Source organism: Bos indicus, chromosome 2, assembly GCF_029378745.1.
Source record: "Bos indicus isolate NIAB-ARS_2022 breed Sahiwal x Tharparkar chromosome 2, NIAB-ARS_B.indTharparkar_mat_pri_1.0, whole genome shotgun sequence".
Lineage (NCBI taxonomy): Eukaryota > Metazoa > Chordata > Mammalia > Artiodactyla > Bovidae > Bos > Bos indicus.
This window is the reverse complement of record NC_091761.1, coordinates 47259807-47287403: the sequence shown is the minus strand read 5'-3', so window position 1 is coordinate 47287403 and position 27597 is coordinate 47259807. Positions and strand designations below refer to the sequence as shown.

At 42.7% G+C, this 27597-nt stretch overlaps 1 protein-coding gene across 4 annotated transcripts in view; it reads left to right on the top strand.

Moving 5' to 3' along the window:
• Window positions 1–27597, top strand: part of KIF5C (kinesin family member 5C) — a 159910-nt gene that overhangs the window by 75250 nt on the left and 57063 nt on the right. For all 4 annotated transcript variants that reach the window (XM_019972986.2, XM_070768201.1, XM_070768206.1 and 1 more), the window contains exons 5-11: window positions 244–292; window positions 552–607; window positions 1284–1371; window positions 5248–5372; window positions 7954–8058; window positions 8427–8575; window positions 18739–18887. In XM_019972986.2, coding sequence (XP_019828545.1) covers window positions 244–292; window positions 552–607; window positions 1284–1371; window positions 5248–5372; window positions 7954–8058; window positions 8427–8575; window positions 18739–18887 — 721 coding nt within the window. The remainder of the gene's footprint in view (window positions 1–243; window positions 293–551; window positions 608–1283; window positions 1372–5247; window positions 5373–7953; window positions 8059–8426; window positions 8576–18738; window positions 18888–27597) is intronic.

Genomic DNA, 27597 nt, shown 5'->3' with positions numbered 1-27597 from the left:
AGGGGTGGGGGTGGGGCCTGGGCCGCTGAGCAGGGACCCTTAGAGCAAGCTGACAAGCAGGAAACAGAAGGCCGAGAGGCGGGGGGTTGGCCGGAGCGCTCCTCTCTAGACTCTGAATCTTCATTTTGTAGCCTTTTTCTTACTCTTCATAGCATGACAAAAAAGCTTTTGAAAATTCTAATAATGATGTTATTGAAATACAGGGTGGCATTTCTGTTTCAAAATCAATTTGTTTTTAATCAGGTTTCCTATTTTGAGATCTACCTGGACAAAATCAGGGACTTACTTGATGGTGAGTAACCCGAATTCTTGTCCTTTGTTCTGTAACTACAGTCCAGGGAGGTTGAAATGTTTTACAGCCCTTCTGCTTCAGGAATTTATAGAGACGTTCTGTTGCCTTCAGGCTGTCTGCTTATTCTCAGCCAAAGCTTTAACTTGAGTTATTGCAGATTAGATCTGCCTATCTTCTGTAACAATTTCTATTTTTCCTCCAATACAGGGCCTTTAACTTTTCTTTTCTTCTTTGCATGTCATCATTATCGTCTCTGTAGTATCCAAGACAAACTTGGCTGTTCATGAAGATAAAAATAGAGTCCCGTACGTAAAGGTATGAGGAAATCTTGACTGATGATGCAATTGATTTCCCTCCAATCACTGTCATAATGATTATTACCTAAGATGCCCAGAACATTACCTAAAAAGTACATATCCATATTTAATCGTTTCTTATATTTAATATTCATCTGGTTAAAAAGTTGGCATTTAATTTCTTCAGTTGTATCTATGTAAGTGTATCCCAGATGTCAGATCACAGAAGGTAAGAACTAGAGAACTGAACAGACATTATTCACATTTAAAGAGGCTTTGGGATTGAGTACAGTTGTTCATACTTGGCACTTAGAAGAAGCCTATCGTAGCATTATGTCTACAGCTTCAGTATCTAATTAAAGTTGGTGGCTAGATTGAAAGGCAAAGCAAGACTTCATCCGTTTCTTTCTCCATCATTGGTTTTCTTCTTTATTTTCTGTCTCCCCTGCTATTAAGTGTGACTGTGTACTTAAAATCTGGCATTTCTTTTATGGTTTACTTCTGGGTTTCCCAGTGTTTCTCAGACTTCTTTTGAATGTAGAATTCAAGCCCTTGGTGAGGAGGAAGAGTTTTTGGGTCAACACTGTATCCTTTCTCTGCATCTGCAGTTCCAGAAGTGGGAAAATGTTTAGCTGTTTTAAAGCCTTGTTGCTTTTCAGTTTTTCAGTGACCAGCTTGCTCTGGCTGTCTTGCAGGGGTGCACCGAGCGATTTGTGTCAAGCCCGGAGGAAGTCATGGATGTGATAGACGAAGGCAAAGCAAACCGCCACGTGGCTGTGACAAGTAAGCCTGGTGTGGGGTTTCCTCCCCTCTAACCTAGGACACAGACATCTGCCTACCAGCAAGGTTGGCTGCGGGTAATGAGGTCCAAATGGAGTAATGCCCAAGAAGGCAGTTATAAAGCAGTGAGTGGCACTCAGACACAGGGGTGTGTGCAGTACCAGCGGGCCTGGGCAGGTCCTGGCACAGCGCCTGAAACAGCGCCTCCAGCCGTCCAGGGCCTGTTGGAAATGTTGGGTGACATTGGGTCTGGGTAACAGCCTGAGCCTGAACACTGGGGATAAGCAACCAGCTAGCCAACTAAAGTGGAAGAAAGTAAGCTGCTAAGCTCATTTATTTTAACTCTATTATTGTTTAAAAAATCCAAACTGACAGATTCTATATGCTAGTCATACACATCAAAAGAAACGATGTTAGATTTATATCCTCTGTAAACAAGGAGAAGAAAGACGCAGAGGAACTCAGAAAGTGGGGCCAGGTGCTTTATTGTAAACTCTTTGCTGTCTTGTCCATAACCGACACAGTCAGGTCAGCTGGTTGACCTTGTGGGGCCTTCCTCAGGGAAACAGGTCATGTGGTGTTAGAGCTGCAGAGGTTCTATGAAAAGATGTCTGTCTTATTCAGAGCGGCAGGGACAAGTGAGAGTGGCTTCTTGTGACGATCTCCTGAAAGAACAAAGAATTTCTCGCTTCGAAGAGAGAAGCTTATCTGGGCAGGGCCTGTAGATATATCTTAACACAGTCTTGATGTCTTCAAGGTGCTGACCTTCAGAGGGGCAGCTTGCTTTGTTTGATCTGAACGAGTAGACCATCCAGGACAGTTGATACTGCAGAGAGGCAGATTTTGACCTACTACAAGAAAAACCCTTGTCCTTATAGCTGCTGCACGTAAAGCCTGCTACTTGGAGAGGTAGTGAGTCCTCTGCATGGTGTAGAGAGATTCAAGTACTGCTTGGTTGTTGACTGGTTCTATGATTTTTTGATCCAGAACTGTAATTCTCAACTGTTTCTCTACTGCAACGCATGTATCAGATGATATTCATCTATGTGGCAAGTTCCATACCTGAGCCTAGACTTGTATACAGTATGGGTTAAACTCTATTTCTTTCTCTTCTGCTTAGACACTTACAGAAAGAATGATACACTTAACACTAACAGCATCTCTTGTAAAGAAGTTTCCACTCTGTTTCCCTAGTTACGAATTATTTGTGATATACCTGATAGTCTGTCTTGGCCCTCTGCTTCAGAACTGTTGGTACAGAACATTATACTATTTTTTCTTATTCTGGTAAGATGTTTTCTTTTTAAATTTTGTTATATTATGCATAACATACAATTTACCATTTTAACCTCTTTTAAGTGTCCAGTTTAGTGGCATTAAGTACATTCACAATATTTGCAACCATCACCATTTCCTGTTTCCACAATTTCTAATTATCCCAAAGTGAAACTCCATACCCATTGAATACTAATGGCCGGTACCATACTCCCTCCTCCCAACCCCTGTTAACCATTGTCCTACTTCCTGTCTCAATGAATTTGACAACTCTAGGTACTTCATATAAGTGGAATGATACAAGTCCTTTTGTGACATGCTTGTTTCCCTTAGCACAGTGTCCTCAAGATTCATTCGTGTTGTGGCATGTATCAGAGTTCCCTTTCTTTTTATCAGGCAGAGTAATGTTCCATTGTATGCATACACCACGTTTTGTTTATCCATTCATCCATAGATAGACACTGTATTGCTTCTGCCTTTTGGCTGTTGTGAACATGGGTGTTTAAACATCTGTTCAAGTTCCTGCTTTTAGTTGTTTTTTGGGTATATACACCCAGAAGTAGAATTGCTGGATCACATGGTAATTCTACTTTTAATTTTTTACGGAACAGCTATATTGTTTTCCATTGCAAGTGTACCATTTTGCATTCCCACTAACAGTGTACAAGAATTTCAGTTTCTCACATCCTTGCTGACACTTCTTATTCTTTATTTTTGTTTTCTTTTTAATAGTCATCTGTTGTGTAATGATGTAAAATGATATCTATTGAGATTTTTGATTTGCATTTCCTGAATGATTAGTGATGTTGAGCATCTTTTCATATGCTTCTTGGCCATTATGCATCTTCTTTGGAGCAATGCTATTCAAGTCCTATGGCCTGTTTTTAAAAATTAGGTTGTTCGGCTTTTATTGTTGTTGATTTGTAGGGATTCTGTATATATTCTGGATCTCAACCCCGTATCAGATATATGGTTTCAGGTATTTCCTGTCATTCTGTGGGTTGCTCACTCTTTTGACAGTGTCCTTTCATACACAATGTTTTACATTTGATGAAGTTACATTATTTTTTGTTGCTGTTGTGGTTTGTTTTTTGGTGTCATATCCAAATCATTGCCAAATCCAGTGTCATGAACCTTTTCCCCTATGCTTTCTTCTAAGGTTTTATAGTTTTAACTTTTACATTCAGATTTTTTATCCTTTTTGAGTTAACTTTTATGTATGACTTAAGGAAAGAGTCCAACTTCATTCTTGCTTGTGGATAACCAGTTTTCAATTTGGTGAAGAGACTGTCCTTTCCCCATTGAATGGTCTTGACACGCTTGTCAAAAATTACTTGACCATATCATGTGAGGTTTTATTTCTAGGCTTCCTATTCTGTCTTATTGGTCTATATGTCTGCCTTTATGACAATACCACACTGTTTTGATTACCATAGCTTTGTAGTAAGTTTTGAAATCATTAAGTGTGAGACCTTCAACTTTGTTCTTTTTAACGATTGTTTTGGCTATCCAGGGTCCCTTGACATTCCATATGAATTTTAGAATGGACTTTTCTATTTCTGTAAACAATATCATTGGGATTTTGATAGAGATTATATTAAATCTGTTGGTAGTATGGACATCTTAACAATATTAAGTCTTTTAATCCAAGAACAAGGTTAGCTTTCCATTTACTTGTGTATTCTTTAATTTCTTTTGGCAGCATTTCATAATTATCATTATTTGCCTTTCTTTTCTTGGTTACATTTATTCCTCAGTATCTTATTCTTTTTTCCTATTTTAAATGGAATTGTTAATTTCCTTTTTGGATTGTTCATTATCATAATATATAATGCAACTGATTTTTATGTATTGCTTTTGTATCCTGCCAAATTCATTAGTTCTAGCATTTTTCTGAAAACTTTTAGGGTTTTTTTCCCCCATATAATCTGGTTAGATGGTTTGGAGAACTGATTACCAATGTGGGTTGAATAAGACCGTCACTGGGGTCCTTGTCTGCCTGGTGAACAAAGACCAAGATCCAAGAAGATTTTGGTTTTTGTTACTTGGTTCTAATGAAGCATATTTCATCTCTGAGACTTTCTATGTTCCTAGCATGGGTTATAAAAGAAATGTATGTCTTAATCCTTCTTTCATAACGTCATAATTCTTCCTTAAGAAAGGTTGTGATGTCACTGGTAAGTCAAGGCCTGCACACATGAAGAAGATGGAATACATCAGGTACTAATCCTGGTGATCAAGGCTGAGGGACTTAAAGTCAGGCAGAGGTGGAAGCCTTGAGCTCTTCAAGGAGAGAGTCAGACTGGACAGTCAGACTGGAATGTTGGAGGATGGACACTTCATGCAGAGCTTGAGAATCTGTTGTCTTAAGCCACTGACCTCAATTTTTAGATTAATTTCTCTGCCACGTGAAGGTATTTTAAATCTTTCATTTCTAGAATGAGCATTGATTTTTGGAAGAAGTGGTCTCAGATAATTTTTTTAAATTGAATGGACTTAAAAAAAAATGGAGCTATTAGGCATGATTTGTTGTATTTTTGATTGAGAGGCTTACTACTAAATTTATGTGTTCTCTGTAGAGCAGTAAACTCTTTTCCTTTTCAGACATGAATGAACACAGCTCTAGAAGTCACAGTATCTTCCTGATTAATATTAAGCAAGAAAATGTAGAGACTGAAAAAAAACTCAGTGGGAAGCTGTATCTAGTTGATTTGGCTGGGAGTGAAAAGGTAATTGGTTCTTTATTTGTATTGTCCACAGTTTCCCCCTGCAATTTGCTTCACTGTGCAGTGGTATAATTTTTATGTCTTTCTAGTCCCTGGTTTTAAAGAGCTTTTAAAGTTTCTGATGTTGTGCCAAGATGTTATTAAATTTAACCTTCATTTCCCTGCTCTTTCTTTTCTGGTCCTGAAGTTCCCTATTCACGTCACAGGAGGTGCTTTGAATGCAAACCCTGATTTATGCCTAATAGACTCTGATGATGACATGAGGCGAGTGTTTGGTGTAAACTTAGCTTGGTGAAGGCAGCTGTTCAAAGGTAGGAGGGACGTGAACTTCTGAGGGCAAGAAAAATCTCTGTGTTGTAACAGATTCGAATAGGCCAGGAAGGGGCTTTGCCATTGGAATGTGGCAGGCTTGCCTCTGCAGGTTTGTTTGCTGATAAAAGATCTGGAGCGTGGGGCTCTCCCTGCCTTCCTGGCTTCTCTCTCCAGCAGGTGTGAACTGCCCCAGTCCTGCATGGGCAGCCTCACTCCCTTCAGGCTACAGGGCCTGAAGCCCGTGTTTAGCCACAAGCCCTGACCTTTCTGTGATTTTGTCAGGATTTTCTTTCGGCATCTGGACCCTGTCAGTTCTCTTCCAGGCATACTCGGCCACACTCCAGATCCAATAGGCTTCCCAGCACCTGCCCCCTGCCCTCCCACCTCACCTCCCCAGCACCGCTAGAAGCTCCTGTGGCCACACCCGAGCTGGGGGCACTGCCCGCCTTGGGTGACATCATAGAGCAAGTCTCTGCACACAATACCCTGTGGCCTACCTCATCGCTGATGTCATGCAGACTGTGTCCCCATCAGGGCCAGCCCTGAAGCTCGGTCAGTCTCCCGAACTGTGTCACTGATCCCCACTTACTGCTCCCACCACTGAGTTACCGAACACCAAGTTATGGCCACTGTCATCCGTGTAAGTAATGGCTACTTGGGTTGTTCTCCTGTCTGCGTTTGTACAGCCTGGAGCAGAAGATCATCTGGATAGTCCTAACTGGAACTTGAAAATCATTCTGGCCCAGCTTGAAACTGTAATTAAATAGACGCCCACCAGCACAGAAGTAGAGAGTAGCATTGCTCACCTCTAGACTGGCCATTAGCAGCCAGCATCTACTTTGCTGCCCCACCTGTCATGTGGGTCCAGACAAAGCTCTTAGGGATCCTTTGCCTCATCCCGAGCTTGCCCTATTTCCCTTTAGAGAACAGAGATAAGTACTCAGGGCCTAAATGCAGTGGGAAAGTGCTTCATGCAGGCAGCTGAGCGTGGAGGCCTATACAGCGTTGGCGGTTATTGCTTTGGATATTTATGAAGTGTTTTAAAGTTGTGGACCTACAAGTTGTTTCCTCTGCTCATAGCTGTGTTCCTTGCCCTAGATGTATGCGCATGAATGTGTCAGAGTGATCTAGTGGAACAGAGCTCTGGGGCTTAGTCCCATCTCCCCGAAATGTGTTCTCTTGGGTGAGCAATTTGACATGCCCGGAGCTCAAATTTTTCTTGTCTGTAAAAGGAAGGTGCTTGTACTTGTCTTGCATATTTCATGGAGCCGAGATGCTCAAATGTGACAGCACCTTAAACACCATGAATAGACCATTACTATTTGTGAGCCGGCAGCTCCGTGATTTCTCCATCTGTAAGCAGGGGACCCACACACAATTTCTGGAGAAATACTTGAATTTTTCTTTGAAAAAACCCTCCCCTGCCCCCTGGACATGCATTCATCTCTGTCATTGGGAGTTCCTCCTTTATATGTAATTGAAATCCATCTTCGCAGTTTAAAATCTTTTCCCCACTGTTCTTTCTTCAGAGAGCAGCCGCTCCCCCTGTGTCTTTGGTCCAGTCAGCAGAGCTATGAATCATGTTGAGTTCCTTTTTTTTTCCTAACATCAGTGAACTGCTTTGTACCCAAAGCAAATGCTGTATATACGAAATTACCAGTAATAACAGAGCCGAGGAGGAATGGTGCATGGTTCTTCTAACTATGGAGAAAAAAGACAGATTCACTTATATAATATACATTTTTTTGACTTTTCATGTCTTGTCAAGTATTTCTCCCTTTGGCTGATTACTCCTTTTTTTCTTACTATGGGAATAAGTAGGGAAGGAACACAGAGTCTGGATAACCATCCCCAGCACCTCTTGACCTTTGCTTGAAGTTGGAGCTTGTAATGTCCATTCATTGTGGCCAGGACATCGTTTTCTCTTTGCGCATCCCCAGCGTGGGGATGGTTCAGTCTCGCAAGACCCCAGCCTTTCTGTAGTGACAGTGCTTTTGGAGCCTGGCATCCCCAGACAGACGTCCCCTGGGAAGTATCTGCAGCTCTACACTCGAGGTGTCCCAGCCATTCCTCTAAAACCTAATTGAGAGGAAAATGACAACAGGAGAGAACCAATCCCCTGCCTCGGGCACCATGCGTCTTACTTACTTGTATTTTCCCCAGCACTCCGGGAGGGTTCACCTCGGCTCCCTCCTGCACGCGTGCCCTCTTGTAAGTTGGAGTTTTCTCCTCTGCACCTGTGCAGCTCACTGCTTTCTCTTCTCTCTGGTAGGTCAGCAAAACTGGTGCCGAGGGAGCTGTTCTCGATGAAGCTAAAAATATCAATAAGTCTTTGTCTGCTCTTGGAAACGTGATCGCTGCTTTGGCAGAAGGGACGGTAAGTGATCGTGTCCCCATCTATTAAATGATATCATGAGAAGTTGCCTCTTGGGTCCATGTACTCTCTTTGCCACACACCCCAGTGATTCATTTGTTTTTGTTTAGAAAGGGACAGGGGGGGAGTCCTGGCTATGGACACCCTGCTTGCAGGGAAATCTAGCTCATTAAAGTGTGTGAGTGGTGATGCTAATTTCATATGACCCAGGTCCCACAATGGGCATGCTAAACTTTGGCAAGATGCAAAACCAGGCCACAGATTTTTATTTCACATGTTTCTAAGCCCAGTTCCCATCACTAACTTGCTGGCCTCTGTATTTTCTCTTTGAATTGGCTGTAGCAGACAGTATTTTTTCTTTTCGTAAATAGAAAACACACGTGCCATACCGGGACAGCAAGATGACTCGGATTCTTCAGGACTCTCTGGGTGGGAACTGTAGAACCACCATCGTCATTTGCTGCTCTCCCTCAGTCTTCAATGAAGCTGAGACCAAGTCAACACTCATGTTTGGACAAAGGTGGGCATGACCTTCTTAACCTGTGCTCTGAGCTGGGTCTTAGGTGTTAGGGGTGAGTGGTGAGGTTCTTGGGTCAGAGAGGAAGCAGAGGGAGGGGGCAAGCAGCCTGTTAGTAATTTGCATCTAGCAGGTGACCTGTGAAACTTGAGGCATCATGTATTGAGGCCGAAAGAAAAATTACCTTTTAAAACAATAGGTATGAATATGTCTATCAAAGGTATGATGTTAAAAAAAAAATCCAAGCTTATTATAGATGTGATTGTTAGTAATTCAGTGGAATTTTAGTTTTGTTTTCATGGAATTAATTCTAACTCTCAGGTTCTTCGGAATTAAGTCTGACTCTCAGGTTCATGGAATTAAACCTTAACTGTCAGGTTCAAGCATATTCAACTCAAGACTGGCAACTACCAGTTACAAGTGGTAGTACTACTACTACTACTACCACCAGTAACTACTTCAATATTTGGAATCCATTGCAAATTTGCTGATAGACTAAATATTAGACTGAATATTAAAGAGCAGGGAAAAGAAGTCCTGATGCTCATCCTGGGGGTAAGAAATACAGCTGTATGCTGAGGAAAGGGGAGGATGGCCTCATCTTCTCGTCTTCAGAAATGTCTGAAGGACATTTCCTAGATGTCTGGGGAGCGTTACTAGGTAGGCAGCAGGGACAGCCAGTAATCCTCCAACAACATTCCCTGGTATGCGTTAGTTCATCCCTTCCTTTTTTTTTTGGCTCTGCTGGGTCTTCACTGCGGTGTGCAGGCTTCTCTGGTTGTGTGAGCAGGCTTAGTTGTCCTGCGGCATGTGAGATCTTAGTTCCCCACCAGCGGTCGAACCTGTGTCCCCTGCATTGGAACGAGGATTCTTAACCACTGGACCCCCAGGGAAGTCCCATCCCTTTCTTTCTTGACCTTCAGTCATGGTCTGTCAGTCAGTGGTGTTGAGCCCCATCCTCCCTGCATGGCTGCCTGAAGTGCTAGTCCCTAGAGTGCTTGCGTCCTGTGGATGGGGGCGATTCTGAGCATCTTCCGTGTCAGTGGGCTGAGCCCAGAGCTGAGGTTGGGAGATGCAGACTTACTGACATCATCCCCTTCACGCAACTGTGTTATCTTTGGACAAGTAACCAGGTCTCTTCAGGTTCTGCCTTATGCCCGGAGCACTCCCTTCTCCCAGGAGTGTGTGGTTATGCCTGAGAAGTAGTTTAAGATGCCTAGAGAAAAGACAGATGGTGGTGGGCATTCTGGATGGGAGATTGTTATTGCTTGTTGAAACCACATTAAACCCCAGTCATTTCCTGAAACCTCACAGAACATAGAATTAACCAGTTATGGCACCTGTGGGATGTCTAAATAAATAATAATCACCCTGAATTGTTGTAGAACTCGTATATCTTTTAAATTGGATTTGGGTCCTTTATTTCCTCTGAAATCACTTCCTTGATTAGCCAAATGCTTAGGTCAGTGGGTTGCAGAAGGATAACACCTTCTTTTCTTAAGGGTCACGGGATACCTATAAACCAGCATCTGCTTGTGAGAAGCATAGAATACTGTGGTGATCATCTTGCCTTCCCCATCTCTCTTGGTTTCTTTAAAAAATTTTTTTGGCCACGTCATGCGGCATGTGGGATATTCGTTCCCCAACCAGGGTTGAACCTGGGCCTCCTGCGCTGGAAGCATGGACTCTTAACCACTGGGCCACCAGGGAAGCCCCTCTCCTGGTTTCTTAAACTTAAGCTTTGACAGTTTCCTCTGAAGACATATTGGAGGAAACCAGCCCTGGATGCATTTATAAAGGCAACATCTCTTAAAAAAAATATTCCCACCCATAAAGCAAAGATACTTTACATCTTTGCAACCCAGAGTCTTCCTGGGGCACAGGCTCTGTCTCAAGGCTGTTGTTGGTGGTGGGCATGTCGCAACTGTCTAGAGGAAGAGTTTTAGGTGTCAGTGAAAATGATGATTTACTTTCTTCTAATCTCAGTGAGGCCATCATAGCATCATCATTATCACTAGCACTTGTTTTAAGGAACTAGCATGTGCCAGACATGTCAGAATCCTCATGGAAATTGTGTCAGGTAGGTGTCTCTCCCTTTTGTACAGAGGATGGGATCGAGACCTAGGCTCCAAGCCATTAGGTCCTGCCCCTGAGGCCACAAAGCTGGTTAATTGTGAGATGTTACTGGACTGAGACTGCATCACCTGACCCGCAGCCTCTCCCATGCGGGCTGCTTGATCAGGAATCTAGATGAGCATAGGCCTCTGGGGCCGGTTACTCCAGCTTTGAACCTCAGCTCTGCTCCTGACTTTTTTCTCCCTTTTCCTTCTCTTGGAACCTCAGTCTCTTTGCCTGTAGGAAAAAAACATAATAATATAATAACGCCTACTTCTGAAAATCATTGGGAGGATTAGATGAGTTGCTTCAGTTTTTACCCAGCACAAGGGCTGGCATGGAATATGGTGTCCCGTAATTGCAGGTTCCTTCTTTCCTCCATCTTTGAACAGGCTTGGGAAGGTCACAGTCATGCATGGGGCTGGGCCAAATGTGACCTAAGGTACAGGATACAGCTGTAATATAAGGATCAGGACTGAATGAAGCAGTAGAATTAGATATCTGCAATGAATGATGAACGAAATCTGATAATCTGATGATTAAATGCTGATAATTTGGGATGCCAGGAAATAAACAGTAGGTCAATTATATTTTCAAATGAAATAGGTTGGTTTGTAATCTTTTGTCAGAGTCATCCGAATACTGGGCTCCATAAGGATAAGAATTAATTTATTACCACATCAGTGAGTGGCACCAACAAGCTCCTAGGACAACTGGGACACAGTAGGTGGTCAGTAGACAAATGTCATCAAACGAATGAGCAGACGAATCTGGTGCTTATTATGTAGGAATAAGACCACTGGGGCGGTTGCTGTACTATGACACCACTATGTCCAAAAATTGGTTGAGGTTTAGATCTGATTTGTTTTCCTGCTTATAATTAGAAATGTGTTCTGTTTTGTTCCCTTTCCTCCATCTTCAAATTAGTTAATGGATTCTTCAAGGACATCTAACTTCTCTACGGGGCCAATACTTGCTTTATTGTTAAATACACACACTGAACCCAGTTACACAGCAGACATGAATCTGAACCTCAGATTTGACATGGTACTGATAGCTAATGAGATTAAGCACTTTGAACTCAAAAAGGACTGCCGGGCACCTCCCAAATTCAGTGTAATGAGCGTTCATTATGTTCTTGCTGCAGGGGTGGCCACACCTATGGGCAGCACGAAGTTCCCTGGTTATCACCACATGGTTCTTTCAAGAATACGAAGAAAGTCCGTGTTTGTTGTTAAGCCATACTGTATGGATATTCTGAATAAAACAGTAGTAGGTCCTTTGAAGCAGCAGAAACATGACAGTGTACAGAGGCCTGAGGGCAGCTTCCGAGTCTGCACTCTGCAGGATTCTAGATGAAGTCTTAGAATTTAAAGGAAAAGATTTCACTGTGTCTGTTTCTTGGTTTCCGTGATGGTGGCTCTTCTCTTGGGTCAGGCCTGTCGCTTTTTGTCCCCTGAATGCCCTGCATTGTGCTAGGAAAGTGGTAGAGCCATTTCCTGAGTTGTCATAGAGCTTTCAATTTGGTTGAGGAGGCAATATGAATTTCCAGGCGATGGAGAGTCAAAGAGCTGTCCTCTGTCAGGAAGCTGAATACTTGCAGCTTTAAGGGCTGGGGACTCAAATTAGAGCAGTTTCATCGATTCTTCTTTTTCATCTGGCTTCTAGCGTTTCATTTTCTAGTCTTTAATTATTCTTCCAAAGTACTTTATAGCACCATTTGAAAAGGATATTTTGAAGTTTTAGAAGTGTAAACTCAAATCCCCCAATTATCTCGCAAGCCTGTTTAGTGTACCTTGATTTGGGGCAGTAATGAGGAAAAGGGGAGGCCCCTGGGGAGACCAGTTTAGAAACAGCCTGAATCAGCACATCATTGACACCAAGTGTTTTGATTGATCCAGCATGAATAATTCAGAGGCTTTGTTTTATATGTTAAATGTGGAAGAAGAATGGATAGTTCAGGAAAAGTAATATTCTTTTTTCTTTTTCTGATACGCACTTTTGGGGGAAAAAACACAAAACTGTGCCATTTCATGCTCAGTTTGATGGTAGCTGGATTAGGCAGAGCCTGAGTGGTGTATGTGCAACACGCATGTGTGCAGAGCTTGACAAGTTCCCAGCAGGACCAGAGCGAGAGCTTTGGCCAAGGGAGATGCTAGGTTACAGTTTTGACATACAATGGATTAAGACTCAAATCGGTTCCTGTTGGAGAGTTGCCAAAACACCCATAGGTTAATTTTTGCTGTTTGGAGGATGAAATGTTGTGGATGAGAGTTAATTTACCTGGATGCCAAATCCTCATCCACGTTGGTCATTTCTTAATATTTCTTGGGAGACTAGAGTTTTTCAAAAGACCAAATTTAAAGCTCTTGGTTTCTGCTTCCCTACAACCCCCACTCACGAGCAGGGAAATGGCCTTACCGGGGAACGGGAAGGTGCTTTGTGGCAGGCACGTTTCCAGAAGAACGTTAGGTGTCTTACATGGGAACTAGGACCTAGAATAGAGTAGAAGGTGTGATGGTTTCGTGTGTGAGCTTGATTAGGCTGTAGCAGCCCATTATTTAATCTAACACTGACCTGGGTGTTGTTATGAAAGTGTTTTGTAGATGTGGTTACCATCTAGCAGCAGTTGACTTTAAGTAAACACATTATCCTCCGTAATAGAGGTGTGCCCCATCCAGTCAGATGGAGGCTGTAAGAGCAAAAAATGAGGTTTTTTGGAGAAGAGGAAATTCTTCCTGAAGAATGCAGCAACAATTTCTTCATGAGTTTCCAGTGAACCAATTTCTTTAAATAGATAGCTATACAGATGGATGGAAGGTATATCTTATGTATATATCAGATAGGGTATCTACTCATCCATCCATCTATATGTCTGTTCTGTTGGTTCTGTTTCTCTGGAGAACCCTAACTGATAGAAAGGGATGCTAGACTACCCTCTCCCAACCCACAGTGGGAGGATCTCAGTCTCTGACATACACCAGTCACAGTGTGGAATCATACATTACAGATTTATTCTATACAGTGGAGGTCTGGGTTTGTCTAGAGCTCCTTGTCCAACTGTGAGAGGGAAGGAAAATGCTGAAAAACAAGAGGTAAGAAGGTACCAAGAGTAAACATCTTCCTGGCCTTTCCAGGGGAGGCCAAGGTAATTTGAAGAAACTCCAATAGTTTGTAGTTTCTGTATCATTTAGAAGTGATCTTGGCCGGAAAGATGAGTACAGGCAATTATCGAGGCATAGAGGTTTACTGTCTCTTAGTAGCTCTTATTTATTTCACAATCTGGAAATTCTTATCTGACTTGATTTCTTTACACATCAGTTTATTTTTCTTAACTTACTTATATTGAGTATAACACGCATACAGTAAAGTAAATATAAGTATGCAACTCAGTAAAAATTTAACAAATGTATATACACATGTATCTATCACCCCAGCATCTTAGAAACCTCTGTTTTACACCCTCCCAGTCAGTACCCAACTCTCAGGGGTAGATTGCATCCTGACTTCTGTCAACATAGATAACTATTTCCTGTCTTTGAACTGTTTACAAATAAAGACATACAGTATTGTTTTGTATCTGGCTTCTTTTATTCAACATTGTTATCTTTGAAGTTCACTACATTGTTAGATTATGAGCAGTTTATTTTTTGTAGGTATACAGTATTTTGTTGTATCAATACAGTATGTATGTATGCATTCTATTGTTGATGGATATTTGGATTGTGTTCATCTTGGGGCTATTATAAATGAAGTTGCTATGGCATTGATTGCCATGTCATTAGGTGAACATATGTCTTCATTTCTGTTGGTTATATACCTATGAGTATTTAGTTTTAACAGATAGTACCAAAGAGTTTTCCAAAATGATTGCAATAGTTTACACTCTGTCTAGTAGCAGGTGAGTGTTATAGTCATTGCACATCCTCACCAGCACTTAGCATTATCAGTTTCAAAAATGTTAATTGTTCTATTAGGTGTGTAAATATATCTTTTTGTTATTTTATTCCCTGAAGGCTAATGACATTTGACACACTTTTCTGGGTACAATTTATTGGCACTTCTTCTGTGAAGTTCCTATTCAAATCTTTACCTGGTGTTTTCACCAATTGTGTGCTTTTTTCTGATTGATTTATAGGGATTATTCTGGATAAGTCCTTTGTGAGATACATGGATTGTTTGTATCTTTTCCCACTTTGTAGTTTATGTTTTAACTCCTTTAATGGTGACTTTTAATGAAGAGAGGTTTTTAATTTTAATGAAGTCAAGTTTATCTTTTCTTTCTGCTCTATTTAAGAAATAAATCTTTATCTACCCTAAGGTCTTAAAGATATTCCCCTGTTTTCTTCTAGCAGCTTTGTTGTTTTACCTTTCACATTTATGCATGTGATTCATCCGCATAGAATTTTTTATATGTTACTGGGGGAGTCAGTAAAGCACCAGACATTGAAAGGACCGTCCTTTCCCTCTGTGCTGGATACACACCTTTGTTGTATATCAGATGGCTACATGGCCGAGTGTCTGTGGATAATCTATTTTGTTTCTATTCTAAAGTTTCTGGACTATTTAATCAGTTTTAATTACTGTGGCTTTATAATGCATTGATATTCCATCCTCGTTGTCCTTCAAAATTGTCCTTGCTATTGTTGGCCTTCTTTATTTCTATTATAAATCTTAGAATCAGGTTGTCAATGTCAATACATACATGCAAATCTGGAGAAGGCAATGGCAACCCACTCCAGTCCTCTTGCCTGGAAAATCCCATGGACAGAGGAGCCTGGTAGGTTGCAGTCCTTGGGGTTGCTAAGGGTTGGACACGACTGAGTGACTTCATTTTCACTTTTCACTTTCATGCATTGGAGAAGGAAATGGCAACCCACTCCAGTGTTCTTGCCTGGAGAATCCCAGGGACGGGGGAGCCTGGTGGGCTGCCGTCTATTGGGGTCGCACAGAGTCGGACACGACTGAAGCGATTTAGCAGCAGCAGCAGCACGCAAATCTCCTGAGATTTTATTTCAGATTATTTTAAATCTGTAGAACACATTTGGGGATAATTAATATCTTTCTAATCAGTGCTGGCTGGTTTCTTCATGTTCTCCATTTAGTAGATGGAGAGGCATGATGGTCTGCCTCATCAGTGACTGAATGGAGTCTGTTTAGGGCAGCAGCAGAAGACATATTATTCTCGGTTCCAGATGGGAGTTGGGCTGTGTGTCTTCCGTCTGCTCCTCTGCATTGTTTCTGTGCCATCTCTGCTCTCCTCTGCCCTGCTCCCTGGGTCAGTGACCAGCTTGGACAACTACAGTGGGCTCCTTTGCCTCTGGCTTCCAGTTAGGTTCCACCAATGGGAGAGGAACAGGCAGGACTCAGAAGGAGAGAACAGAGTGATGTCAGGGTATTAATTTCATGGCTCCTTCCATGAAGGGTCACTTTAGATTGGCTGTGTTCCTAGACTAAAGGCTGTTAACAGCTTCGACAGGGCAGCATTTTTCTTTTAAGAGTTTAACAGTTTTTTAAATTTATTTTTTTTAATTGAAGCATAGCTGATGTGTGATATTGTCAATATATAAGTTAGAGATGTACAATACAGTGATTCACAATTTTAAAAGGTTATATTCTTTTTGTAGTTATTATAAAATATTTGTTATATTCCCTGTGCTACACAATGTATCCTTGTAGCTTATTTATTGTATACATAGTGGTTTGTCCCTCTTAATCCCGTAGGGGTTAGGTTAGGTAGCCCTGCCTTGCCCTTCCCCCTTCCCTCTCCCCACTGGTAACCACTTGTTCGGTCTCTGTATCTGCGAGTGTAGACAGCTTTCCTCTTATAGTTCCCTTCCTCTGGGCCCCCTTCAGCCTAAGAGTGGTAACGGATCCCCCCATCACTATTGTGTGTATGTGTGTGTGTTAGTCGCTCAGTCGTGTCTGACACTTTGTGACCTCATGGACTATAGCCTGCCAGGCTTCTCTGCCCATAAAATTCTCCAGGCAAGAATACTGGAGTGGGTTGCCATTTCCTTCTCCAGGGGGTCTTCCCGACCCAGGGTTTGAACCTGTGTCTCCTGCATTGCAGGCAGATGCTTTACCATCTGAGCTACACCTGTTATCCCTTGTTATTTCCCATCACCCTTACCGTACTTTTGTTAAACTCTTCCCTATTTGAGAAGACTATTCCCTGCCAGGACTCTGATTACTGCAGAAGTGGGAGAAAAAGAATTTTCTCAACAACTTAAGAGAACTTTGAGAATGAGGATCAGTTATACCAGTGATAACCTTGTTGGGTCCGCTCACAGAATTGTACTTCTGGCTAAACCTGCCAGATTACAGCATAAAGGCTCTATGCTTCTCCTTCTGGTATCATTGGAAATCATCAAGAGACTCTGTGGTATGATAAGTAAGATTAGTAGCATCAAAGTACATCCTTAAATGTCCATAAGCATTTCAGCCATAGGTTATTTTTCACTTTTTGACTTAACTCAGTTAAAATGGATGCTGCAGTGTTTGTGCTTGTATCTGAGAAACATCCATGACACTGCCTGAGGGTGTTGGGGTGAGAGTGTCAACTTGGCACAGACTTTAAAGTAGCAATAAAGTTGCTACTATTTGAAAACAGAGTCGAAACACTTCTGGAGACAGCAGCCATAAGCTATAGTGAGTGAGGGAGACATACTAATTCTTGAATCTTGCATAGAGATCATTTTAACTCTTCTTTTGACAGTTGGGTTATTTAATTGTCTGCTTTAGAAATTAATTTACAGGGTGACATCTGCTGCACTGGTGAGGATTGCTGAATTTCTTTTACTGAAATAGAAATCATGTCCAAAATGTCATTTCATGACAACAGTGATCAACCCGAATCACACATCAGATAGTGCTGGCAAATGTGGCAGGACAAGAACTGGTGGGAGTTAAAAATGAAAAAGTCAGTAGCAAATAAAACAGGATAGCACATAAATGAAGTTTTTACTTCTTAAAAAGTATGTAACAAGTAGCGTCCTGCCATCATGAATTTGCTTTTCAATTGGACAAACCTTATGTGTTCATTTCTGTGCATACATTGGTGAATCACGTATTTCGTTTTCATTACTGACTGGAGCTGGCACAGCCTTGATTTACTGTCCACAGTTCCACTGGGGCATCACAGCCCGCTCTGGGCCATCTGGCCTAGGTGGTCACTCTTTATACCACAAGGGCCAAAATGGTGGCCATTAGACTTGTTTGTGTATGCCACACATCAGTTTGAAAAATTATATTGAACTGGGATATGCAAAGAAAAATCTCAATTTCTGACTTTTCTTGAAAAAAATGGGATGATCTCAGAAAAGTGGGCCCTCCGCTCCTTCTTGCTGACTGGACGGTGGGAGAGGATGTGCTCAGCTCGGACCGTGGTTTCACCTGGCCACCCTGAGTTGGTAAAGTGACCATCTGTCCCTGGAGGCATGTGTTGACATGTGTTCAATACCGTAGGGATGGTGCTAAGGTACCAAATGTGAGTAAGAGAAAGAATTGATTTGTCTGTATGTATATTGTTATGAGAAACTGTAAACTCTAAGGCCAGAGACCTTGTCTCGTTTATCTTGATAAATCCCCAGTGTTTCATAGACGTTAATTGAGTTGAAAGGAAGCTCTTCTTGGGCAGATGAATCTGAAAGTGGCATGCAAGATGCTTAAAGAGGATGCTGAATGTCTGAAAAAGCTAGGCTATAACCACAGGTGGGTTCTAAGAACATAGGCCAAGGTGGTAGCGGGAATAGAAATGGTGGCAGAGGGAATAGAGAAAGACTCGAGACAGTTTAGATGAAAATCCCGTTGGGTCTAGAGACAGGCAGGAGGAAAAGGAGAAAAGAAAAGGAAAAAGGTGAGTTTGGAGCCTTAGAAATAGTGGGGCCACTAAAGCAGCTAAGAGGGTGGTGGTAAAAGCTCTAGCATCCTTCCTGCTCCCTAAGTCCTAATCTTCTGGTGTGAAAGGAATTTGAAGTTTAATTATATTCATGATTTAGCAAATGCTAGCAACTCTGCTCAGAATTTTTCCCTTATGTTTTTCACACCAGGGCTAAGACCATCAAGAATACTGTCTCTGTGAACCTGGAACTGACAGCTGAAGAATGGAAGAAGAAATACGAAAAAGAGAAAGAGAAAAATAAGACTTTGAAGAATGTTATCCAGCATCTGGAGATGGAGCTAAACAGATGGAGAAATGGTAAGGAAGAAGGAGAGGAAGGAGGAGGTATGAGTGCGTGTTTTTTTCCCCCCATGACTGTTGATGTCCTGGGACACTTGGGAAAGAGTGGGTGATGGTGGAGCTTGGTCCGGCCTTTCAGCAAGCTGTGTGAACGAGCAGATGTTTTCCCTAGCACTGATCCCTGCCCCCACCCTGTCACTTGACCGACATACATTCTTAGTGTGGCCAAGTGACTGTTTGCAAGGTTGCCTTAATCTGCTTCCATTGAGATGCGCCTCTATCCATTACTCTCCGGTAGCCACATTTGAGGTGTAGAGGGTAGTGTTTGAGATTTTGGGGTTTTGATTGCTTTTGATTAGATGAAAAGTGTCATTCTCTCCTCTGTGAGTTTTATAATTGATTTGGAGTTAAAAGTCACCTCTGGTAAATGTTTGCTTTTTTTTTTTTTTTTTGGCTCAACTCATCTTCATGCTTTGCTTCTTCAGAGCTAGAAATAGAGGATTCCTGAAGAAGCTCGGTCCTAAAATGGAGTCTCAAAGGCTTGTTTCGTGACTCATTTTTCTTTTTCCCTAAAGCATTCTCTTTGGTGTGTTCTCCTCAGAGAAAATATCTCAGAGAGCTGACGTGCAGTGGTGGGTGGACTATGGGTGAGGCGTTGGAGAAGGGTTTCCACGTGCAGACAGATCATTTCAGTGGTTTTTGCTTTGTGTTGGAGGTTAGCATGCACAAGTCCTTTTTCAATCCACAGCCCCCCTTTTTTCCCCATGGAAACAAGGCAGCTTGGTGTGTATAGTGGGAGATAGTGGATGGTTGGTGTTGGTATTTATTTCAGATGCTGCATCAGGTCTCAATCTTGGGTGACTGTGGGAGCCTGGTGGCCACTGTGCAAAATCCAAAAGTAACCTGCCTGCTTGGAAGTGCACAGTTAGCAGCAGATGTCTTATGATTATATGTTTGCCTCTGTTTTTGCTAGGAGGGGTGGGTGTCAATGAGCTACTGTTCAATTGAAGAACAATTACGTGGCCAACCAGGATTCAAGAGAGGTTCAAGAAATGACCTAGTAGCCTAAATAACACGATTCTTTTCTTTGGGGGCGATTTTCTAGCTGCACATGTGTTTTGAAAGCTGCTAGAATAATTGAATAATTCAGCATCTGTGGCTGGTGGATGCCTTCTTGCAATTTGGCAGGGGTAGGAGAGTGGGGAGGGGTGCTTGGAAAGGTGTGGAGCGCCCTATGAAATTTTGTTCTATTTCTGCGATCCACTTGGGTCATTTCTCTGCTGGATACCTGGAACATTCAATGAAACCTTTTGGCAAAAGAGGGGCACTGGCCTTAGAAACATCATGGTGTGGGCAACTAACCTTGTTCTTTTCTTTCCTGTCCTTTGCCAAGCACCAACCAGCCCTGCAGTTTTCCATCCCTCAGTCACTGTCCTCTCGGGTCTGCCCACTGCCCTTTTTGCCTGGCTGATGCTTATCTTTTTATCTCTTTTGGGTACTCTCCCCTGCTCTTGAACTAGTCACTTGGCCTCATTTTAACTGTTGTCTCATTTCATCCACTTTGCAAATCTACTCAAAAATCTACTGTTTTTCACATCCTGTGAGGTGAGATCCTACCTAAGCCCTTAACTTACATAATTCGGGAAAACTAACATGTGGTTTCTGACACATGATAGATTTTCATAATTGTATGTTAAGTAAACCTGTGTTAAAGGCAGTGCTGGGGATTAAAGGGTGAGCAGTCAGCCATGGTCTCTGCCCTCACAGAGCTTACAGGCTGGTGAAGGAGATAGTCTCCAAGCACGATCAATACATGTATCAAGAAGGGAGAGGATAAGGTGCCGAGAGTTATTACAGAAGAAGGCCCTGAGCTTGACTCAAGTCAGCAAAGGTTTCCTTCAGTAAGTTCCAAGAGAAACAGAGCAGTTTGTTGAGCAAAATAGGAGGTGCGGGTGGAAATGGGGGTGGGGTAAGGGAGCCAGGCTTACATGCCCTGAGGGGCGGGAGCATGAAGGCCAGGGTGGAGAGCTGGGGTGGGCCATCTCCGAACTGCGACAGGCAAGAGCAGCAGACTAGTCTGGGCAGTACTCATTCAGGATTCTGGTCATTATCTCAGAAGCAGTGAAAAGCCATTCAAGGATATCGGATGATGAGATTTGCCTTTTCGAAGACCCATTGGTTGTGCTGGAGGGTGGACTGGAGGGTCTGGGAAGAGCACTGGGACCTGGGGTGGCCCTCCAGGCCTGAGACTTAGTTGTTGAATTGAGAGGGCGGTGGAAAGGGAGAGAGATGGGCAGACCAGAAAGGTATTTAGGAGGTGAAACCAGCCAGGCTTGGTGGGGCTGGTGGCTGTAGGGAGAGACAGCGTCAAGGTTTCTGGCTTGCCGAGTTGGATGGAGGACAGAGCCACTCACTGAGACAAGAAATGAGGGAGGAGAATTGGAAATGAGACGTGGGAGATGATGAGGGGAGTTTGAGGGGAGTCTATGGAACATCCAGCTGAAAATGCCAGATAAGAAGTTAGGTCTGAGTGTCTGGAGCTCTGGGGAGCTACTTGAGTGACAAAGAAAAATATGTGGGTCATGGATTTTTTAAAATTTATGGTTAGCATAATTTTTATGTACATTAAATGTGAGGCATTTTTAAAGTCTTTATTGAATTTTCTACAGTATTGTTTCAGTTTTATGTTTTGATTTTTTGGCTGTAAGGCATGGGGGAATCTTACCTCCCTGACCAGGGATCGAACCCACAACCTCTGAGTTGCAAGGCAAAGTTTTAACCACTGGACTGCCAGGGAAGTCCCCGGGAGTCATGGATCTTTAGGACATAATTGAAGGTATAGGTAGGGATGAGGTCCTCTCTGGACTCTGAAGAGAGGAGAGGGAAGAGGAGAGGGAGGGTCTTGAGAGACCCCTGCATTCATCCCCATGTTAACGTGTAATCACTGAGTGATTAAGAGAAGGGAGCTTTCTGGACTTCTGTCCTGCAAGCTCACATTTTAAAGGATTTTTTTTTTTTTTCTGGAAGCGAAAGTTTTCAAATATAGAGAGCCTACTGAAGTGGTATAAAACTTTCAGACAGGAAGTTAGGCAGGTGGAGGCATGGTGAGGTGGTCCTTTGACTGGATGTGAGTGAAGGATTATTTTAAGGATTAACTGCTCATCCAACAAAAATCCAGAGGCTTTCTGTTCTGTTTGGAGACCATGTGTCTCTTTTAGGCAGGATATGAGACTTGCCCAAGCTGACTCCACAGGGTGCTTGACTCCTGAGTTCGTTCTTTTTCTGTTGTGGGTGCAGTCTGCACGCTGCCCTTGTGGTTTGTGTTTAGGCTGGGGAGATGAGTGTGAAAAGAAGGGACTGGAATTTCCCCCAGTGTGTCCTGTGCATTCTGATTCCTCGTGGTCATGAGGGCACGGCTGGGTGGTGTCAACTAGAGAGCTGGAATTTTGAAGGTTCGATCCCTAGATTTGGGCTTCCCTGGTGGCTCAGAGGTTAAAGTGTCTGCCTGGAATGTGGGAGACCAGGGTTCGATCCCTGGGTCGGGAAGATCCCCTGGAGAAGGAAAATGGCAACCCACTCCAGTACTCTTGCCTGGAGAATCCCATGGAGGGAGGAGCCTGTAGGCTACAGTCCATGGGGCTGCAAAGAGTCTGACACAACTGAGCGACTTCACTTCACTCCCTAGATTAGGAAGATCCCCTGAAGAAGGAAATAGCAACCCACCCTGTATTCCTGCCTGGAAAATTCCACAGACAGAGGAGCCTGGCAAGCTACAGCCCATGGGGTCACAAAGAGTCAGACATGAATCAAGTGATTTAGCACACACATGGAGAGGGGTGGGAAAGGTAAAAGAATATGATGTCTCAGTGGCCAGTCTGGTCCAGGCAGACTGTAAATAAGTGAAGGGAGGTACATCTGATACAGTTGCCGCAGGAGAGAGCATTTCCTGCCCAAAGTCATTCAAAAGCTGTGAAATACTCTGTTAAATGCTGGTAGTCCGGTCCCTACCCTACCCCACCCCACCTATATGCTCCTAGCTTAATGGGCTACTTCAGATGCGGGCCTTGTCGTTTTCTCCTCTGGGTGTAATAGAATATTGATCCTCAGCATATTGACCTGTGACTCATAATGCGTGTACTACACCAAGCCTTAATTCATTTCTGCCACTGCCATTCCAGCATTGTGGCCCCAAGTGCTTGGGGGCTTAAGGTGGGGGGCACACCTTGTTTTTATAAATTAGGAGTGGGGAGAACCACCCACTCTCCTGGCTTCATTCCCCACTGGTCCAATGAGGGTTGTGAAGATATAAACAAAAAGAGAAAGCGGAAACTGTATTCCGTATCTTGTAATAATCCATAATGGAAAAGAATCTGAAAGGAGTATATATATATGTGTAACTGAATCACTTTGCTTTATACCTGAAACTAAGACAATGTTGTAAACTAACTATGCTCCAATTAAAAAAGAAAAAGCTATGAGAGACTCACAGAACTAAAAGAACAGCTGAGGACCCGGGCTTCTGAGGGGCCACACCTCGAGTGAATCCTCTCTGGATGTGTTTCTGTCCTTGTCATGTATATTGGAGACCCAGAGCCCCAGGAGAGAAGGAGGAGATTGTGCTGGGTGGTGTGCTTGGGCTGGGGAAGGACAGGGCACCCTAATGTGTTGTCTGACCACAGCTGCACTCATACGGGAATGGGGGGTAATTCTTCACAATGCAGTCGAGGTGCTGTTATGAGAATGGGTGTTGAGTGGCTAAAAAACAACGCATGTCCACCAGAATGTACTAGTGACATCTTGTGGGCTGAAATCCACGGGCAGACTCTCTTCAAATCTGGAGGCTCTGTTGGCAACTTTTAGCCTCATGGAAATGCGTTCAGCCTACATGCTTAAGGACAGATAGAGGGAGTGGGCAGCTGTCAGAAATAGGATCTTTCTTTTTTTCCCCTACTCTGTTGCTTGTTGATCATATGTATGGAAAGGACTCAAACCATCCTGTAAAGGAGTTGAATTCAGCTTCCAGTCCACCACTTCCTGCCCCCCACTCCCATCCCTGGTCCCTGCTCAATCCACCAAGAAGACTCTGGACAGGAGGATGGGGAAGGAAGGCCGAGGGCCCAGGGCCATGATGCTAGAGCAAAGTTGAGTCCATTGTTTCCTGTTGTTGCTAGGTCAGCCTTTACCCATGCCCTCTTCTCTGGTACGTCTTTGAATTTTGGCCTTTAAAGAAATGACAGCTTTTTACAAGAGCTTAAGTCAGAGAAGGATTCCTGAAAATCTGAGTGTCAGAAGTGCAGGGAAATAATCTGATGATATGGCACATCTACAGTGTCTCTTGCATAGTTAAATATAATAATAATGAACAGAGTGGATATAGTCATGCAAAGAAATTATTTCATCACAGGCTGAGAAGGTGTGGAAAAATCAGCAATCTCTAAAGCAGATTGGCTCTCCAGATTTAAAACCTACCAGGACAGCAGCCTTGGTTCTCTAAGCTAAATCTGTAACCTTGAGGCTGGTGGGTGCTTTGTGGAACTGTGTGGGCTCTGTAGTTGGAACACAGTTTGCTCTTGGGGCATTAAATATTTAGAAGATGTGCCCCTCCTTGGATTTCTGATTATTGTAGAAGCTCAGAAGTTAGTACTTCATTTGAGAGACCTAATTTGTTAGGCTCTCTTCCTTCTTTCGAGAGACAACCAAATACTTGTAGAAATGCTGACTGCTAGGAGAATCGTGTGGCCTGTGTAAGAAGAATGTAAAGCAGATGCTGACTCCTGGGTAAACCAGTTTATTAGAAAATTACTGTAGAAGGGATGAGAGAATGTCTTAAGCTTCTTACAGTATTTTGAGCAGCTAGGGTAAGAGATGCTACGTGTGTGCAAAATAATCCCATAAAGAAATGAGTTGCTTTTTTTTTTTTTTAAACCTTCCATTTATATAATGACATCTTGTATCCTGCTGCTGTCACCCTTCTGGCAACTTAAAAGATTTCCTTTTTCGTTTCTTTGATATAGAAATTACCTGCCATTAGGTCTGCCACTGGGCCTGTTTAATTGGTATTAAAAGAAAGTACCTCCTTTGCCAGATCTGATCTGGTTTCTGGCGGAAGCTGTGAGTGACCAGCCAATCTATGCCCTGGAGTTGCAGAGAGAAGGCAATTACCTTACTATATTCTCCGGAGGCTTTAGGGGCTTGACTTATGAAAAGGATAACTAGCTTGTTGCTACTTCATGTGTGAAATTTTAATGAATTACTGGCAGTCTAATGGTTTTCATTCTTTTTTATTTTATTTTTTTAACAAAAACCCAAAAAGCCTGTTTTAGAATTTTTTAACTAATAGTGCTAACAAGAATTTTTGATTAGTCTGTCATTCTTACTTATTGCAATTGATGGATTTCTATTTTTTGTGGAAATGTTATTTATGCCCTCTGGGGGTTTTGATTTTATAATTAAAATGCTCTGTAAACCTTATAGGTGTGCTCCAACTGAACACTCCTGTGTACACACAAATCTCTTTAGTCCTTAAAGGTAATTACATCTGACAATAGGAAATGCCAGAATGCTTATGTAAAGAAGGAAATCTTTTCTTGAGGTAGGGGTTGGGAGGGAACCTTTCATTCTAAAAAATAAGATGCTTTACAATATTACATGCCCTTTCTCTATGGACAGCAAGTATAAATCCTCAAGGGATAAACCAAGAGAAATTTGCTTTTCACATAAAGGAGAGTAAAAATAAAAATAGATACTGATCTTCGTTTGTGGTCCTTTCCCCTTCTCCTACCGCCAGATTTCAGGGCATGCTTTCTCCAGGATTTGTTTGCAGCTGTCTTCCACGTTATGATTGGTTGTTCTGCAATCACCTGGTGGGGGCTCCTCTGGACACCCGGTCCACTGCAGTGCAGGGAATATTCTCCATTAATGCCGTGAGATTGCCATGGAGACAGATTGCCTGGTGTCGGGTCCTGCCGAGGGTTGGGAATTTACAGTCCCCAGACGTGTTTGTGAGCTGGACGGTGTAGTTACCAGGGACGCTTCTGGAAGTCATTTTCTGGGTCCTTTGAAGGGCAGCAGTGTTTGGGAAAACTGGCTCTTGATTTCTCCCTGGGCAGGAGCTGTACTCTCCCCGGCAGATACCCGCTGCTTTTGTTGCTGCGTGTTGCTGCTTTGTTCTTCTCAGCTTGAAAGACTGCTGCAAAAAATAATCTTGACTGCCTGACCTTTAGAATAAAAACTGGGATGGGCTCGCTGTTCAGATGTAGCTTTGTGGGGGACATGTTGACGCTTTGATTGAGAGAGTTGTTCAAGGGAAACCAGAAGGCCTGGTATAGGTTTCAAATATTGTTTTCATAATAAAAATAACCCGAAAGGCACTCTCATGGCTATACTGTATTTTATTTTGGGAACTGAGCTCTAACCACTAAAGGTATTGTCAGGACCCCAGAGACACTAATCTCAGAATAAGTAAAAATAATTTTATGTACAAAACCTAAAATGTTGACACTTGGTCAGGGAGTGGAGGGGATAAGAAATGGATTTTTGTGTTTTTTACACACACTGTTTTAATTAATCTTTAGAACAATGCTGTGTTCAAAGCACTGGCATTTCCTTGCCTTTACAAAAACAAAGCAAGAAGTTAAGTGGGAGATGGCTTGTGAGTAGCTGAATCTGTGGAAGGTGCAGGTGGCTGAGTGTCCCGCTATGGCCCTGACCATATTTATGTAGCATCTGTTGGTCACTTCAGGTGCCTCTCAGAGCAGTGTTGACTGGCTCGTTGAACCTTTCTAATCTGGAACAACCGTGGTTATACTTTGTGATGCTACAATTTTTCAACGCAAGAAGAGGGCAGCTTTAGGGGTAGTCAAGCCTGTGGCTTTGGTTACAGCAGGTCACCCACTGCTAGGCTGTGGGGTTCATCCCTGACTCCTCCTTCCACCAAACAAATGGAAATATGCACTGGATAACTCCTTGGAAACAAAAAAAGTGAAAGTCATTCAGTTGTGTATGACTCTTTGTGACTCTATGGACTGTAGCCCACCAGGATCCCTTGTTCATGAAATTCTCCAGCCAAGAATATTGGAGTGGGTAGCTATTCCCTTCTCTGGGGGATCTTCCTGACCCAGGGATAGAAGCTGAGTCCCCTGCATTGCAGGCAGATTCTTTACCATCTGAGCCACCAGGCAAGCCCCAGGCAACTCTTTAGCTGACCCCAGTCTCACGATATCACTGCCTCTCTGGGCATTTGGAACCTAAGAACACAGGGTTTCGGATGTCTCTTTCAGATGTTTTTAATATCATTTCTCTGGACTTGGGCTGAACTGGCCTGTGGATAGTATGACTATATTCTGCCTGCTTTCTGGTCCAGTGCAATTAAGAATTTCCTCTTTATTAAGATTTAACTGGAAGATCAATTCATACTGCTCTGGATTGCCCTGTTCATAAATTTCAGAAGCTAGAACCGAAAAATTAGATGTACAGTCATGATCCAAGTGGGAGAAGGACATTTACAAAGTGTTAATGGTGAAATTCTCTAACAAGGAACAGAATTGGGAGGTAGAGGTGAAAGAGAGCTTTCAAATTTTAGTATATACTCTATGGTTAGAAAAAGACACATATATATTTTTATAATTTTATATTTATAATGTTTTAAACAAACAGAAAAACAAAATTTGGGAACTAAATAGAACACGGTACAGCTTTTATAGCCCATGGACTTAGCAGGCTGTAGAGA